Raw genomic sequence first — 14,717 nt, 5'->3', positions numbered from 1 at the left:
ACTGAGTGGTTAGCGTGTCGGCCTCACAGTTCCAAGGTCCTGCGTCAGCTGGGAAAAGCTCCGGCACCCCCTCACGACTCTAGTGAGGACAAATGGGTTCAGAATATGAATGAATGAACAATACCGATAAAGCAATAAAGGGTTGATATAAGTAATTCCCTTTATTTGAACTATTAAGTATCATCAATCATATGGTCAGAGGAATATAAATATAAAAAGTTGAAAATGTGGTCTTTTCTTTTCAACAGTCTAAAGTGAGAGATGTTTAAAAAAAAAAAAGAGAGGATAAAAGTCTCCCGGTTGTAGACGTGAGGTTAAAGCAAAGTTACTGGGGAAAAGTCAATGGAGACCGACTCTTGGATCTTTTTGACATTGTCTTAAAGGAGAGTCGCTTTCTTATTTGTTCAAAGGCTTGGCGGCATCGATCGTTCTCGTTATTGAGCGGCAGCCGGAACTGCCATGTCGAGCCTAATGAGATCCGGTGTTTTCCGAGGAGAAACTTTCACACGTTCGGGACAGGAGGACAACTTCATTAACTTATTAGTTTTGCCATCAATGGCCATTGAAAGTCCACATTTATGAGAATTTGCATAGCACTAACAATAGTGTACTATTTTGCTAGTGTATGTTTTTAAAAAAAGGCAACTGGAGCAAAATTGAGTGTTTTTTTAACATAATTTGTATTCAAGTTTTCCAAAAACACAAAGGAAAGCTACCATTTATAGATAAAAGCTGCTATTTGATAGCAAATGCACAAGAAATTACCATAAAATTGTCTTTTTTTCCCAACCATACAACACTATTTCACTTTGTTTAAAATTTGAATTGACCCTCAAGAGGTCATAGCAAATACAAGTCAATCATTTTGGTTTGTAGTGACCACTTTTTGTAACTTTAGCTATAAACTTAAATCATTTTTTCCCCAAAATTGACATGACTTATTCCTTCATTCATCTGACAAGGGTCACGAGGGGTGCTGGAGCTATCAGGGCACAAGAAGGGAGACAACCAATCATACTCAGATTCATACCCAAGTACAATTTATATTGCTCAACCATGCATGTGTTTAGAATGTGGAAAAAACTGGAGTACCCGAAGAAAACACACACATAAGCCCTGGGAGAACCTGCAAACACAAGGCGAGGGCCGACCTGAATACAAATCTATTTCTAACGAAGAAAAGGAAATCAACCGTGTCAAAATAACACCTCGAGTTTTCTTGGACACATTTGGCTGCAAGTCAGATACAGGCAAACATCCAGTTTGAAATGAAAGGATGGTTCACTGTGCCAATGTGGTCTAAGCATCCATAAAGCCTAATTGTCTTTTTCAGGGAGCAGGTACTATGAGGATTGGAAATGCCTTGTTTAAAAAATTGAACCACTCTTTTAGTCTTATCCGGTAACAAAAAAATGTAGTATATAATAAATACACTTGTACAAGCGACCACTACAACTAATCTCATCCATTCTTATTAAGTAAAGGCAGTAGTTTTATTAGATTGACTATACCCTCAGCAACTTTAACAGGCCAGTCAATAAAGGAGCTTTCTCATTTTGTTTGCCTACAAAAAATGCCACATAAAAAAAAAAAACTCTTTTTAGGGGTACAAAAGGGCTCACAACAAAATACACTCTACTGTTTGGATGATTTTTCTTCTACGTTCACTGGGTTCGAAGAACGCAGATGCTTATAAATCTCCATAATGAAGGCAACCTTCAGCCAAAAGATGATTTATAAGGAAATGAAAGTAGAAGTGGAGGTTATCAATATTTTTAAAGTCTTTTCATTTCAACACATCCTTTTTTCTATAAGATGCAAAAAAAAAAATCAATAGTGCGCATAAAACCTTCACCTTTTAATTCTTTGGCAGTTTCTACTATTTTTCAATAATGCATTTTTCTGTACTGAGGTGGAAGGTGGACTATTTAAGTATGTGATTGAAGGTAATGTATTTTGCTTTGTATTATATGTTTTAAGCTACTATCATGATTATAGTGATACTACTACTAATTGTAATATTAAGTGATTACGGACTACAGTAATAAATTGAGATATAAGCTTAATGCATTCTGGGAGCGAGCTCTTACGTCAATTTACTCGTATCTCAAATGAACTTTTCTCATATAAAATAACTAAATACAAATTAATCCGTTCCCACCCTCTGAAAAAAAACACATAACATAGGACATTAAAATGGAAGAATATGTTTTTAATGGTTCTAATTCACTACCTACTATTACTACTACTACTACTACTACTACTACTACTACTAGCTGCTTCTCCATGCCTCAAAACCGAGTGTATTCCAGTTCGTTTTTTAAAGTTATCGACTCTCTTTGAAGGTTTCAGCTGGCCTGGAAGAATGTATTTTGTCCATTTGTGACATAAGGTGAATATTGAATATTGTCTTTGTCGGAAATCTGTTATGATTATGTTTTAATACTGGCTATACCCCAGTTTCAGATATCAGTAATTAAATTCTTCTGGCCATTTTAGCCCGATTATATGTGTTTCCATTTTTTTTCTTCCATTTGACTGCAACCAAGCAATTTTTGGGGGCCTCTGTTTGAAATATGTTCTCACCTTGCTTACAGAAGCAGCAATACTAATATGATTTATAATGTTTAATATATGACTGGTGCAAAATCAATGGCAGACGACATTTGCGTGTACTTTATGACATTCGGCCAAGGTCCCCAATCTTAAATTTAGAGCAAACGTTCTTTAGTAAAAAGACACTCAGTTATTATTCTATAGTCATGCAAACACTATTAATTCATGGCAGAAGACTTCCAATCTATTTAAATCCGAGGACAGCCCCTCCCAATAAAAATGGATCGGACATCCATGGCCGTCAATGGCCACACTCAAATCACAATAATTCAAAGCCAACCTAATTTCTGCAATTGAAGACATTTTTATGTGAAAATACATTATTTTTATATCCACTTCAACTAAGTCCCACACTTCAATTTAATGCCAGTGGGGGAAAAATATATTTAAACTTGTAAAATGAAATTCTGTAATGGTGACATGCCAAAAATGAAACGATTTAAGAGGTGCTGACATCAATTATTACCGTTTTTGATCGTCTCCATACACAATTTGTCATCGTGGGGTCTTTTATGCTTCATATTTGATATGCAGCACATCCCCTCCAGTCACATAATCTTTCTTTGAATTAGATGGCCGCAATAACTTCGCCTTCAAGCAAACTGAAATTACTGAGGAACATTTGAGTAAAATGAATACATACACGCTGTATGTACATTATTTATCGGGGATAGTTACAGTTTCTCATCAGAACAGGATTTTAGTCTCGAAGGTGCAAAAACAAATTTCAGAATTGTGATTGTGGTGAAATATATCGTCAATTTGGCCGAAAATGACACCAATTGATTTCCAATCCTTTGCAGCGGGTTGACATCGAACACTATTAAATGCTTGATTAAATGATCTGGATTTTTTTAGGCATCTGTCATAAAAAAAGTCACAAAAAGGCTACCATTTTGGTTTCCATTACATATCATTTAAATGAACAGAAATAATTCTACACTTAAAAGCAGCTCATAACCCCAATCTCATAAAAAGACATCTTGAATTTTAATCACCAGAAAAGCAAGTGAAATGACTTTTGTCAATGCACAAAATACTCCCCCTCAAAATCGTCACGCTGTGTAAAAATGATTGTGATCAAGTCCACGTCAGAAGCGCGTGGATTTGCCGACACGAGAGGCCCAAAGAGCGTTTGCTTTTTCAAAAGTTCATCCATATTTCATGTGAATGGGAGTCCTGGGACAAAAGACGGGCATATATTCATCTATTCACAGCACTAATTAATTCTTTTAAGGACATTGGTGGTGGTGGTGGTTCATGCGTCAATTCGCCTAGTGTGAGCAAAATACACCGTCAGCTAAGCTTTGCTTAGTTAACCTCAAATTAAAGCTACTGAGAAACTTTCAAACTTTCCTCCACTTTAGAAAATTAATCAATTATCACATTTTCTTTCATAGTTTCCAGGCAAGTTGGGTCAATCCTCGCAGTATATCTCTCATATACTCAAAATGATGCAGTTTCACAGATTAAATTGAGAAAATTGGAATTCAAATTGCTTTTTGTGGTACTGTAAATCCAGATTTTTTTCATAATTTCCAGGCATGGTGGGCCAATCTTAGTTGTACACGTCCACGACCACTCACATACTCAAAATTATTTAATTTCACACATAAAATTTAGAGAAAATTGGAATTGGGCAGTCACATATCATCTTATTTGAAATAAGAGTGTTTTGAATTACAAGTATGGCTAGATTCTATGTTGTACTTGAATTAAAATGGTAGAACATTGCCAGAATGTTAAAGACATTGGCTCCTCCCCAAATTTAAGTTTCCTAAATATATGCTCTTATTCACACCAGTTGACAGATCTACAAAGGCTTTTAACGTGTACCTAATCAAGTGTCCAACAGAGGTAGTAATTAGAAATTAATCCACTAGTGCATCATTGTAAATCTACCTGGCATTTAACTTGTCATATTTGGAGTTACATAAAGCAGAGGAGGTCAATTTAATGATGGTTTGTCCTTTCTGTCAAACGAAATTCAGTCATTGTTTGCAGATCAAATGAGGCAGCGGATTAAAAACGGGTTCAGATAATACGCCGTTAATCTGCGCATAGATGCAATTAAAACCAGTGATATGAATTATCCCTCCACTGGCGTCATCTGTTGAGGTTATGACCAATCTTTTTTTGTCACCCGCACTTGGAGTTCCCGATGGACAAGTGTGCTAATTATTCAAGACACAGTGTTTGAAAATGGGAGAAAATATCATAATATATTCCTATGCATAGTAAAAATACCACTTTGGAAACATAGGCGGTCATTTTGGTGACAGTGCTCCATTAAGAATTGAAGGATTTAAAAGTTAAATAAATATCGTATTTTCCGGATTATAGTATGTGGCAGGTTTCGCCGGGAGGTGCGATTTAAGTGTGAAATTATTCACACATTATTATATCATTCCACATATTATTTTCATACTGAACTGTTAGAGATCGCTTTAGGCCTGGATTGATACTTTCGACGTTTTAGACTTTTTTGGCTATACCCACAGAATAGCCTATTAATTCTTAAAAAAAAACCAACAACGATACAACAAAACACTCACTACATTTTTTCCAATTTATATTCAGCCCATTTCTGCCTCTATTTTTAGGAATATTTGATTTTCAATGCATTTCAAGAAGACACTTTGTTCTTTGTTTGGGATTTATCAAATAGAATTCTTCCTAAAAAAATGTGATGTACATATACTGCAGTATAACGTACTCCATATATTTCAGCATATCTTTTTGGAATGTGGCGGTTTGTGACGGGGATTACCAACCCAGAAGAGCCTTTGCTCCCGTCATACGTCCGAGCGCATCACATTCTGCGCGTCTCCCCACGGTCCGTGTTTTCACTCGGAGCATCCTCCGGGCATCCGGGTGCCGCACCTGTCGGAGAATTTGTGTCAGTGAACATCAGCCGCGAGCGCCGGCAGTGGAGCAGAACGCAAGCATCCCGCAGCAAACATTTACCCCCCATCCACCTCCCACCAAAAAATGAATAAGAGAGCTTCAGAATGCAGATGAGAAGCCTAGCCAGAAATCTACAACAGAGGGCACTATAACCACCAATGACCTTCCTTTATATAGCAGTTACAGGGGTAGCGAATCTATGGCTCGGGAGCCACATGTGGCTCTTTGGGTGGGCGCATCTGGCTCTCTGCTAACCTGTGAGCTAAAATATGGAAAGAGCTGAGATATTGCATATTTTTTTTAAATTTGCATTAGGCTATCATTGATTAGCAATAATGTTGTCGATGAATACACTTGTAAAATGTTGTTTCCCACTTTAAAAGTGGAGAAATGACTAAAAACAACCATTACATCGGCTAATACGAGTTGGGGTTTCACAAGGAGGGATGAGGAGACAGAATGCCTTTTAGATATTCATTTATACACTTGAAGGGTGCTGGAGTTTATCCCAGCCAAGTATGGGCAACAGACAGGGGACAGCATGAATTGTTTGCCAATTATTTGTAGGTCACAAGGAGGTGGACAACAATGAACACTCATACTCATACCTAGGGGAAATATATTGTTCAACCAGCCTATCATGCATGTTTTGGGGATGTAGGAGGAAATAGGAGTACCCGGAGAAAACCCAATCACTTTTCCACTGGGTTGCCATTTATAGACATTTGTACACACATTTGTTGCATCAAAGGTTAGCAAAATGTCTTGCAACCACTTTGGAATAGTGTAGGATTTATTTTGTATAAATCCAGGGTTGCTTGCAATAATTGCATTGTGAAAAACAACTGCACTAGAAAAAAGTCTAAAGAAAAAGAAAGATAACTCTCGACTTACCTGGCCTGAATACTCACTATTCGACAAATACATTCCACTAGTACTTTGTTTTTCTACATGTGGTATAATAATAATAGTTCAATGGCAAATAAATACAAATAAAAATGGAATGAAGTCAAGAAGGAAAAAAAATACTCTTGATTTTCTGCAGCACAACAAAAAGCTTTTCTCTAACTGACTTTATTTCCATGTGGCCCAAGTTCACAAACTGGATCTAAATCTTCATGCTCCAAAGCCTGAGTGCAATCAATAAAAGCTCATTTACACAAACACTTCATAAATTTCAACCACGTGGCTTTAATAAAGAATCATTACTAATGCAGTAGTTGTATCGAGGTGCTTATCATCAGCAACATTTCATTCTCGTAGATTAAAAGAGTCTAAAGTAAACTCATGAACATCCGTAGCACTCGACCAGTTATGTAGTGACCCTGTTCATTTGCGTAAGCCAAAAGCATTTTTCTTTTTGAAATGGCGTGGCATGAATTCCCCAAAGGAAAGCTTTAAAAACATTTCTAAAGTACAAGTCCATTGACAATCATGAAAAGTACACGCACACTTTAATTTACAAAATATTTTCATAATATTTTGGGCAAAAAAGAAAGTGATAAAGCGCCCTGAGATGGCGAGAGAAGTGGCAATGAATGTCATCGAATAGTAATAATAAGAACAAGACTTATTGTTCTTTTTTAGATTAGTTAAATGGTTCATCAAAAAATATAGAGGTGACTATGTGTCATGGAAGAGGACATCAAACTTAAAAAATAAAGATTGCATAGTGTTAATGCCCAATTAAAAGCTGGTAGAATTTTATATTTCCAAAATGTGGATAAAATGGGTTGATATGCATCTATATGAAATTGTTATCATGTAAAACTGACTTGTTGAATTGATTTATTTATTAAAAAACATACACTGATTTTCTTTTTAAAAACTCTTACCAATATTATTATAAAATGTAATTTCCTCATACAATGAGATACATTTTTCAAGATATGAAATGAAAATGATTCTTTTTTTAAAAGGCTGATTTGAAATAATTTCTGTAATTTCTATTATTGACTTAAATTTTCAATTTAAAAAAAACTTTTGCTTTTTAAAACATCCCCATAATAAATGAAAAGCATGTCAATGTAAATCAATTGAATTCAATTCAAAGTAATTGAACTGAATTCCATTGTTGTTGATTTCATCATTTTCATTCAATGGATATTAAAAAAAACAAATTTCATAAAATGAATCAATTAAAAGACATCCATTTTAAAAAATCTTAAAAAGAAATAACATGACGTTTAACTGATTTATTTTCTGCCCATTGTTAAATGTTCCACATTGTTAAAGACTTAACCATTCAAGCAGCAATTCAAATGGAAAAACACTATGAGAAATCTATGAGATCTTACATTGAAAGGAACAAATGGATGATGTCCTCAAGATGTTGACGACACATGCGGCAAGCCAGCAGCAATGTTTGTTCACATTTTGGTCTGGGGTGGCCAAACTATTCCACAAAGGACCAGAGTGGATGTGGGCTTTAATTCCAACCCACCAAGAAGAGAACACCTTTTCAGCAAACTGGATGCTAAGTGCAATCAGTGGATTGCAGTCAGGTGCTTGTTGTTTTCTGCAGAAATATCATTGGTCAAAGTGTCTTTGCTAGACGGGTTGGAACAAAAACTTGGCCCGACAACAGGCGTCAAGGACCAGTTTGGCCACCCCTGCATTTTGGTGAACAATTCCAGATTTGGAATAGTCTTTTATCAAGTCTGACTACATTTTGGCTCAGTATACATCAGAACGCCGCCCTGTCGGTGATAGACGTCCTACTACAGTGATGAACTCATTTCAATTCACAGCAGAAGTATGAAAAAAAAGACTCCAGATTTGGACATCTGTCATTGTCAATGGCAACTGTTTTGTGGCAATTCCTACTTCATCACGTGAGACCTTGATTATCATCTCCATTTTATCCTGAAGCGGCATTCACGTGATATCTTTGAGGCAGTTCCGTGGGTAGTTTAGTCTTTGTCGTCCCCTCGATCTCTCACTGATTCGTTGTTATTGAGCGGCGGTGGCGGCGGCGGGGACTGCTTACTGCGCAGGCTTCGGCCGTCGGTGGCGGCCCGTGACGTCTCGGTCACGAAGAGACGGGTCACCCACACGGACGTGACGATACGCTTGTACTCGTTGCGAAAGTTCCGGTTGAGTAGGCCGTAGATGACTGCGTTGAGACAGCTGTTGAAGTAGGCCATGAAGTAGCTGACCACGAAGAGCCACTCGGGAATGAGCGGGATCACACGGGAAGGCGCCACCGCTACCGCCAGACCGATGAGGTTTAACGGCGCCCAGCAGATGGCGAACAGCACGAATACCACGAACATGGTGATGAAGTTCCGCAGGTCGCTCGGGCGTAAGCGAGGGCTTTCTTCCGTCTTGACTTTGCGACGGACCTGCCGGCAACAAATTACAGAATCACTTAAGACGAAAACGTGACCTTAAAGAATGCATACGTTTTTCCCGTATTTCGTACATTTTTTGATCATTTCAAAGTACGTCATTCACTCCCTTTTCACTATATCACTATAGCATGTCAGCAAGCAATGTACCCAGACAGCTGTCAGCATCATCCAGCATACATCTACCGAATCTTGAATGTAGTGCATACAAAAGGCGCACTGACTGATTGGGCGCCCATTCACTTTGGGGAAATTGTTAAGACTTTGAAGTGTGCGTAAATATATGCCGCGTTGCATTTCTACGTTATATTATCACATAACAAAGGGAAGCACCATGAACAAAATCCAATCAGCCAAATTATTTCTAAATATAATTTCTTATTTGTTTTTAATGGGGGCCCTGGTGAATTAATTGATTGCGTTTTAAGAGATAATAACAATAAGACAATCATGAAACGAGGCAAAGAGCCACATTATAAACAAAATATGATAAGAAGCCAAGAGCCGCATTCATTTTGGATGGGAGCCGCATTCGGCTTGAGAATCTCGTGTTTGCCATCCCTGCCTTACAACCTAGGCTAATGACACCATGTCTTTGGTTGCACTTTTAACCCATTATTAGAGTAATTTTCAAAAATATTGTCATGCTCTGGCCTTCCGGTATAACAGAGCTGTGCGCTATGGTTGAACAGATTCTTACCACAACGGGATTATTTGTTAGTCACAAACTAATCAGATGGTTCTCATATGGCATTGTGCTCCTTTCTATCTCCGGCACCGGCAGCCTTTTAGCGTGTCCGGGCAGCCAGCCATGAAAATCTTGGAATGATGAAAAAACGAATAACTCTTGCAATGCAAATGCTAGTCACATATCCAGGCTGCATTAAATATCTAAAAACGTCAAGGGAAAATCAAAACAAATCACGGATAGAGTGCCATAGGCATTTCAACCCCAACTTCACTACAGAATATGAGAGTAGGTGTTATATACGACACCCTCGTCTATGCTATAGGCTTAACTATGCAACTATGAATATAGTAGGAACAACTTTCTTATTTGTTGGTTAAATATGAATGGAAATACAGTATGTAAAAGTTATTGGCTTATATTTAGTTATGGGCTTCTATTATCCTGAATACTTCTTTTCCAGACCGTTTATAGTACTCATAAGCACCACGGGGGGTGCTGGAGCCTATCCTCTGTGAATGTTTGCAAACTGAAATGCAAATTTTACGTTAATTTTCATCATCACCAAATGATTGTTATGAATTTTATAGGTGAGTGATAATTTATCCATCTCGTCATTCTACACCTATAAGATCATATTTTGAGTTACACCAGCAATGCAAATGGAAAAAAAAGCCTTTTATCTGTCTCTGCACACGTGCAGTGACATTTAGGCACGTGCTCAGAGGCACAGGTAAGGGGAAAAAGTTTTGCATCTTGGCCGGTTACGGATCAACATGGTCAAGCTGAAATGTTAACATGTCACGGGGGATTTAAACGGAGTGTTGTGGCATTTAAAGGATTACGCTGACTCGTGCGGAGGAAGGGTTACAAATTAAAAGGTCGTTATTTCCACAAGGCCCAAATGAAGCACATGGTTATTTACAGATGTTTAAATTGTCAAAATCCTCCTCAAAAACAGCTTTATGACTTCTTACCTGTCAACGTATACATTTTCCCCAAATTTTACATGTTTTCTGATCATTTCAAATTGTGTACGCTGTATAACAACGTCATTTTGTTGAAAAACTGATCTCATTTTTGGTCAAAATGAAGAAACTGACCTGAATGACGAGCACCCAGATCCTTAGGTAGCAGAATGTGACCACTGCAATGGGCACCAGAAAGTGCACCACCACTACGGCCACCGTGTACGAGCTGCTGACGTTCTGGGCGAAGGTGCACGAGTAGACGCGTGGATCGTAGCGTAGTGATCCCACAAAGAAGTTGGGCACAATGGCCACGACGGTCAGCAGCCATATCAAAGCCACCAACAGCAGCGTGTTACGGTAGCTGTACAGACGGCTGTACGAGAACGAGTGGCAGATGTAGCAGTAGCGGTTCACCGCGATCCCCGTGATGTTGAAGATGGAACCGATGACACTCAGGCCCATGAGGAAGCCACTCACCTGACAACAAAATGCAAATATGGCCGAATGGTCAGCACCAAGTAACCATCACGGGCAATCGACTTTCATTTGTTTTGTTTTAAAACTTCAAACTGATGGGGATAGGCGTCCAATCCATTTCATCTGGAAGGCCTGACAGCGAATGGACTCTTGTTCATTCAATGGAATGGACGTTTACTATAGACAAACTCATTTGAATTTAAAATGAATGATTAAATGGATGTCTATTACTGTCAATTGCACTGAAAGAGTTCAAATATTTTCAAACTAATCCTTCATTTTACCAGAAAAACCTTATTAGGGTTGCCAGATTCCTTCATGATAGGTTTCAAATCAAATCAAGTCCAATTTTCTTCAGCCTTTTCATATAGAATGAAGAGTTGTATATTTTGATAAAGAAAAAAAATCATCCTACGAGAAAAAAAAAATCTTTTTGACCTTGTTTTATACCCACGTAAAATGGGACTATGCTCAAATTCCTTTCAAAACTTTGTCCATGTCGAAAATTTAAAACTCAATCGAATGTCAGGAAATCCAGATAACATAACTTAACTCTTTCCAACTTCAAGTACATGGTCTAAACACTACATTGAAACTTTTAAGTGAGTTTTTCACTTGTATACATCCAATCCAATTGAATTGAATGAAAGACCATCCTAGTTCCAAAGGATTGAACCTCTATCGCCGTCAGTAGTAGCCAATGACTTAAAGTGCTTTTTCTCCAGTGTAGACACGCTTACCATGCATTGAGTGTTACCCAGCGCCCATCCATCATGGAAAAGAGCATAGAGGACCAGAGGATAGGGGTAGAACGCCACCACCAGGTCGGCGAAGGCCAGACTCACCACAAACACGTTGCCTGCAATCAAAAGATCAAAAAAAAAATCTCACTTACACTTTACACTTCCTTTCTACAATCATTTCATTTTCTTAACCACTCTTAATCCTCGCAAGGGGCCGCAGGGGGTGCTGGAGCCTATCCCAGCTGACTTCAGGGACCAAGCAGGGGACATTGGTGGCCAGCCAATGACAGGGCACATATACAAACTCATACCTAGGGCCAATTTAGAGCATACAATCAGCCTACCATGCATTCTTTTGGGATGTGGGAGGAAACTGGAGTACCCGAAGAAAACCCACGCAACATGCAAACTCCACACAGTGAGAACCGATCTGGGATCGAACCCTTGACCGCAGAACTGTGAGGCAGACGTGCTAAGCACTGGCACGCCAGGCCGCTCCTTTTTAAAAGTGTTATTCATGATTGACCTCGCGCTTCCTACCTGCTGTTGATTTTGGCACATCGGTGAGCAGCAATGTATTTTTGAACCGAGGTGCTGCTTACTCTGCATTATCGTGCTTTCAGCCATTCCCATTTTACGCAACGCCGCCGCTGCCGCTGCTCTCAACGTGCATCGGGAATGCGGCCAGTTGGAACCAGCGCATTGGCAAGGGAAAATCAGAAAAGGTGACGCAGCGACACTTTTATCGGGGAATGGCACATTTGCTGTGTGAGTATGGCAGGACGCAAGGGTGGGCGGTCATAGGGACATTTTTTTAACCTTAGTCACACATTTAATATATGCTGGGGAGAGTGAATTGCTATATGAGGAGAGAACAACAAAAATACAAACAAACAAAATCCTGAGCAAAATCTGCCATCAAACCATTTTACTGTACGACAACAACTTCAAAATATTCACATTATATTATATTATTTTTTAAAGGAGATGAGAGATAATTTAAAATAGGAAAAGGTTCATTACCTTATAATCAGGTATACTTTTCCAAAAGGTTTTTTTAGTATCTTAAAAATATGGAATTACTATTTCACTGTTCATGGACCGAAAGTAGTTGCCATTAGAATCAGTGGCAAAAAAAGTTAAGCAATATGTTTAAAAAAAAAGGGGGCTATTATGAAGCACATTTATGCAATATCACTTCTATTTAACATGAGTTTTTTCTCTTTAATTCATAATCTGATTTTTTTTTGTCAATGTCACTTTTGTAAATCTCATGACTAAATCCTTCACTGTAATAACAATCCTAAATATCCAATCCAATTCATATTTTGCGGCCAGGAGCCGTGATAGACGTCTCATCCAATCTTATTGGTTGTCCGTTTGTCACCGGGCAAAGAGTAAAAGTGCAATATGTTTTGCAGTTCCCCCTGAACGGTAAAATGTGAAATAAATTAGTAAATCATGACGCAGCAACATTAATAAAATCAGCTGAGCCATGCAAAAAAGCCACTTCTCAGTCAATACAAAAGAGGAGAAATAAATACAAGGCTGAGTGAGCATTTGCAATTTCCAAGTTAACAACTTGTAAGTTATTTGCTTCCAAATATTTCAAAGCAAAGAGCTCTATATTTGTCAGGCAAGAGAGGAGCACGACTTTGATGGATTCTTTACTAGCCTGCCGGTGGTTGGGCCAATCGATAGGCAGAGATAGCTTTCATATATCAGATTTGAAATCATCTACAAGGCCTAAGGTGGGAGAACAGGTGAGGCCTTGGGAAGCCATCGAAAAGGGACACCAACATTGGATTGAAATGGTCAACGTGCCATTGATGATGGTGAAACGTCTATTTAATTTAAAAAGGGATGAAAAGTTCGGTCTTTATCTTAACAAAGGAAAAGGGTTGAATGAAATGGAAACATTGAAAACAAATGAACCTAAAATGAACTAAAATGAATAAAACTAAAATTAACCTAACCATATTCCTATGGCATGAATGAATGATCGTTGTACTGCACTTAAATTCATTAATATAGACTTTTCCAGTGTTGGTTATTCTCACAAAGGTCGCAGGGGGTACTGGAGCCTAATTCAGCCAACTACAGGCAGGGGGCTTGTTAATGTTTGGACCTGTTTTTTTTTTTTTTTTCAAATTCCTGCTAAACATCCTTTCAGATGTTTTTCCAAATTTAGAATCGTGCATTTAAAGCAGATTTGGGATGAAGCTGGTCTCCAATAAAAAAATGGTATAATGATGTCCATATGTTGTTAAAACATAAATATGTTTACTCAAGTGAACAGATATGAATGTACTTTTGTCTATTTTTTGTCTTATTTTTCTTTTCCAAAATGAATGCCATAATTTGGGATGGAATCAAATCATAATATAAATAATATTGCCAGTTATGAGGTAATATTCGTCACTAAAAAGTATGGTTGAGATTTGAAAATGACTCAAACATTCTCTTTTTAACGACACCAAAACCTCCCTTTAGACAAAATGGGTTACTCCTTTGCCTCTTATTTGATTGCATTTAAATTCTCAGTTTTTCTCTATGAAGTCTAACATTTAAAGTGTCAGCTTTGGTTTGGAAACATGCAGGAAATGAGCAGCAAGCCTTTCTCCCAATCCGGCTTTTCACGCCTGAATGGACTCTGGCGTGGACGGGCAGACAGACGGACAGACAGACAGACAGATAGACAGACAGAAACCCAGTAACGGACTGTCACAAGGGATACCAATGTTCTCTTTATCGCTTTGGACGAGCGGATAGAGATTGTGATGGGGTTTTTTCCCTTTTTTTTTTTAGCCTTGTTTGCATTTAAATGTGTTTACAGTCTAGAAACTGTGCGACGTAAGAGAGAAGGAGGAAAGATGGAAAGATGGAAAGACGACGACGGAAATCTACTTAGAGGAAAAATAACATAAGCAACCATACCCTTGAATAAAATCTTCAGCAAGGCTTA

At 38.2% G+C, this 14,717-nt stretch overlaps 1 protein-coding gene across 4 annotated transcripts in view; it reads right to left on the bottom strand.

Moving 5' to 3' along the window:
• The window catches only part of mtnr1bb (melatonin receptor 1Bb), a 35,344-nt gene continuing 20,627 nt past the window's right edge, over positions 1-14,717 (bottom strand). The window contains exons 2-6 of one of the 4 annotated variants that reach the window (XR_013329833.1): positions 11,750-11,868; positions 10,665-11,009; positions 7,821-8,867; positions 5,391-5,499; positions 1-79 (exon numbers count right to left, since the gene is read on the bottom strand). Coding sequence is in view for 1 of the 4 variants with exons in the window: in XM_077741038.1 (XP_077597164.1) it covers positions 8,436-8,867; positions 10,665-11,009; positions 11,750-11,868 (896 nt within the window). In the remaining 3 variants the exon portion in view is untranslated. Of the gene's footprint in view, positions 80-3,646; positions 3,796-3,871; positions 3,891-5,390; positions 5,500-7,506; positions 8,868-10,664; positions 11,010-11,749; positions 11,869-14,717 lie in introns of those variants that run through there. The other 3 variants (XR_013329832.1, XR_013329834.1, XM_077741038.1) reach the window with 3 other exon arrangements.

Source organism: Stigmatopora nigra, chromosome 19 (assembly GCF_051989575.1).
Source record: "Stigmatopora nigra isolate UIUO_SnigA chromosome 19, RoL_Snig_1.1, whole genome shotgun sequence".
Classification (NCBI taxonomy): domain Eukaryota; kingdom Metazoa; phylum Chordata; class Actinopteri; order Syngnathiformes; family Syngnathidae; genus Stigmatopora; species Stigmatopora nigra.
The sequence above is the reverse complement of the archived record's forward strand: the minus strand, read 5'-3'. Positions and strand labels throughout refer to the sequence as shown.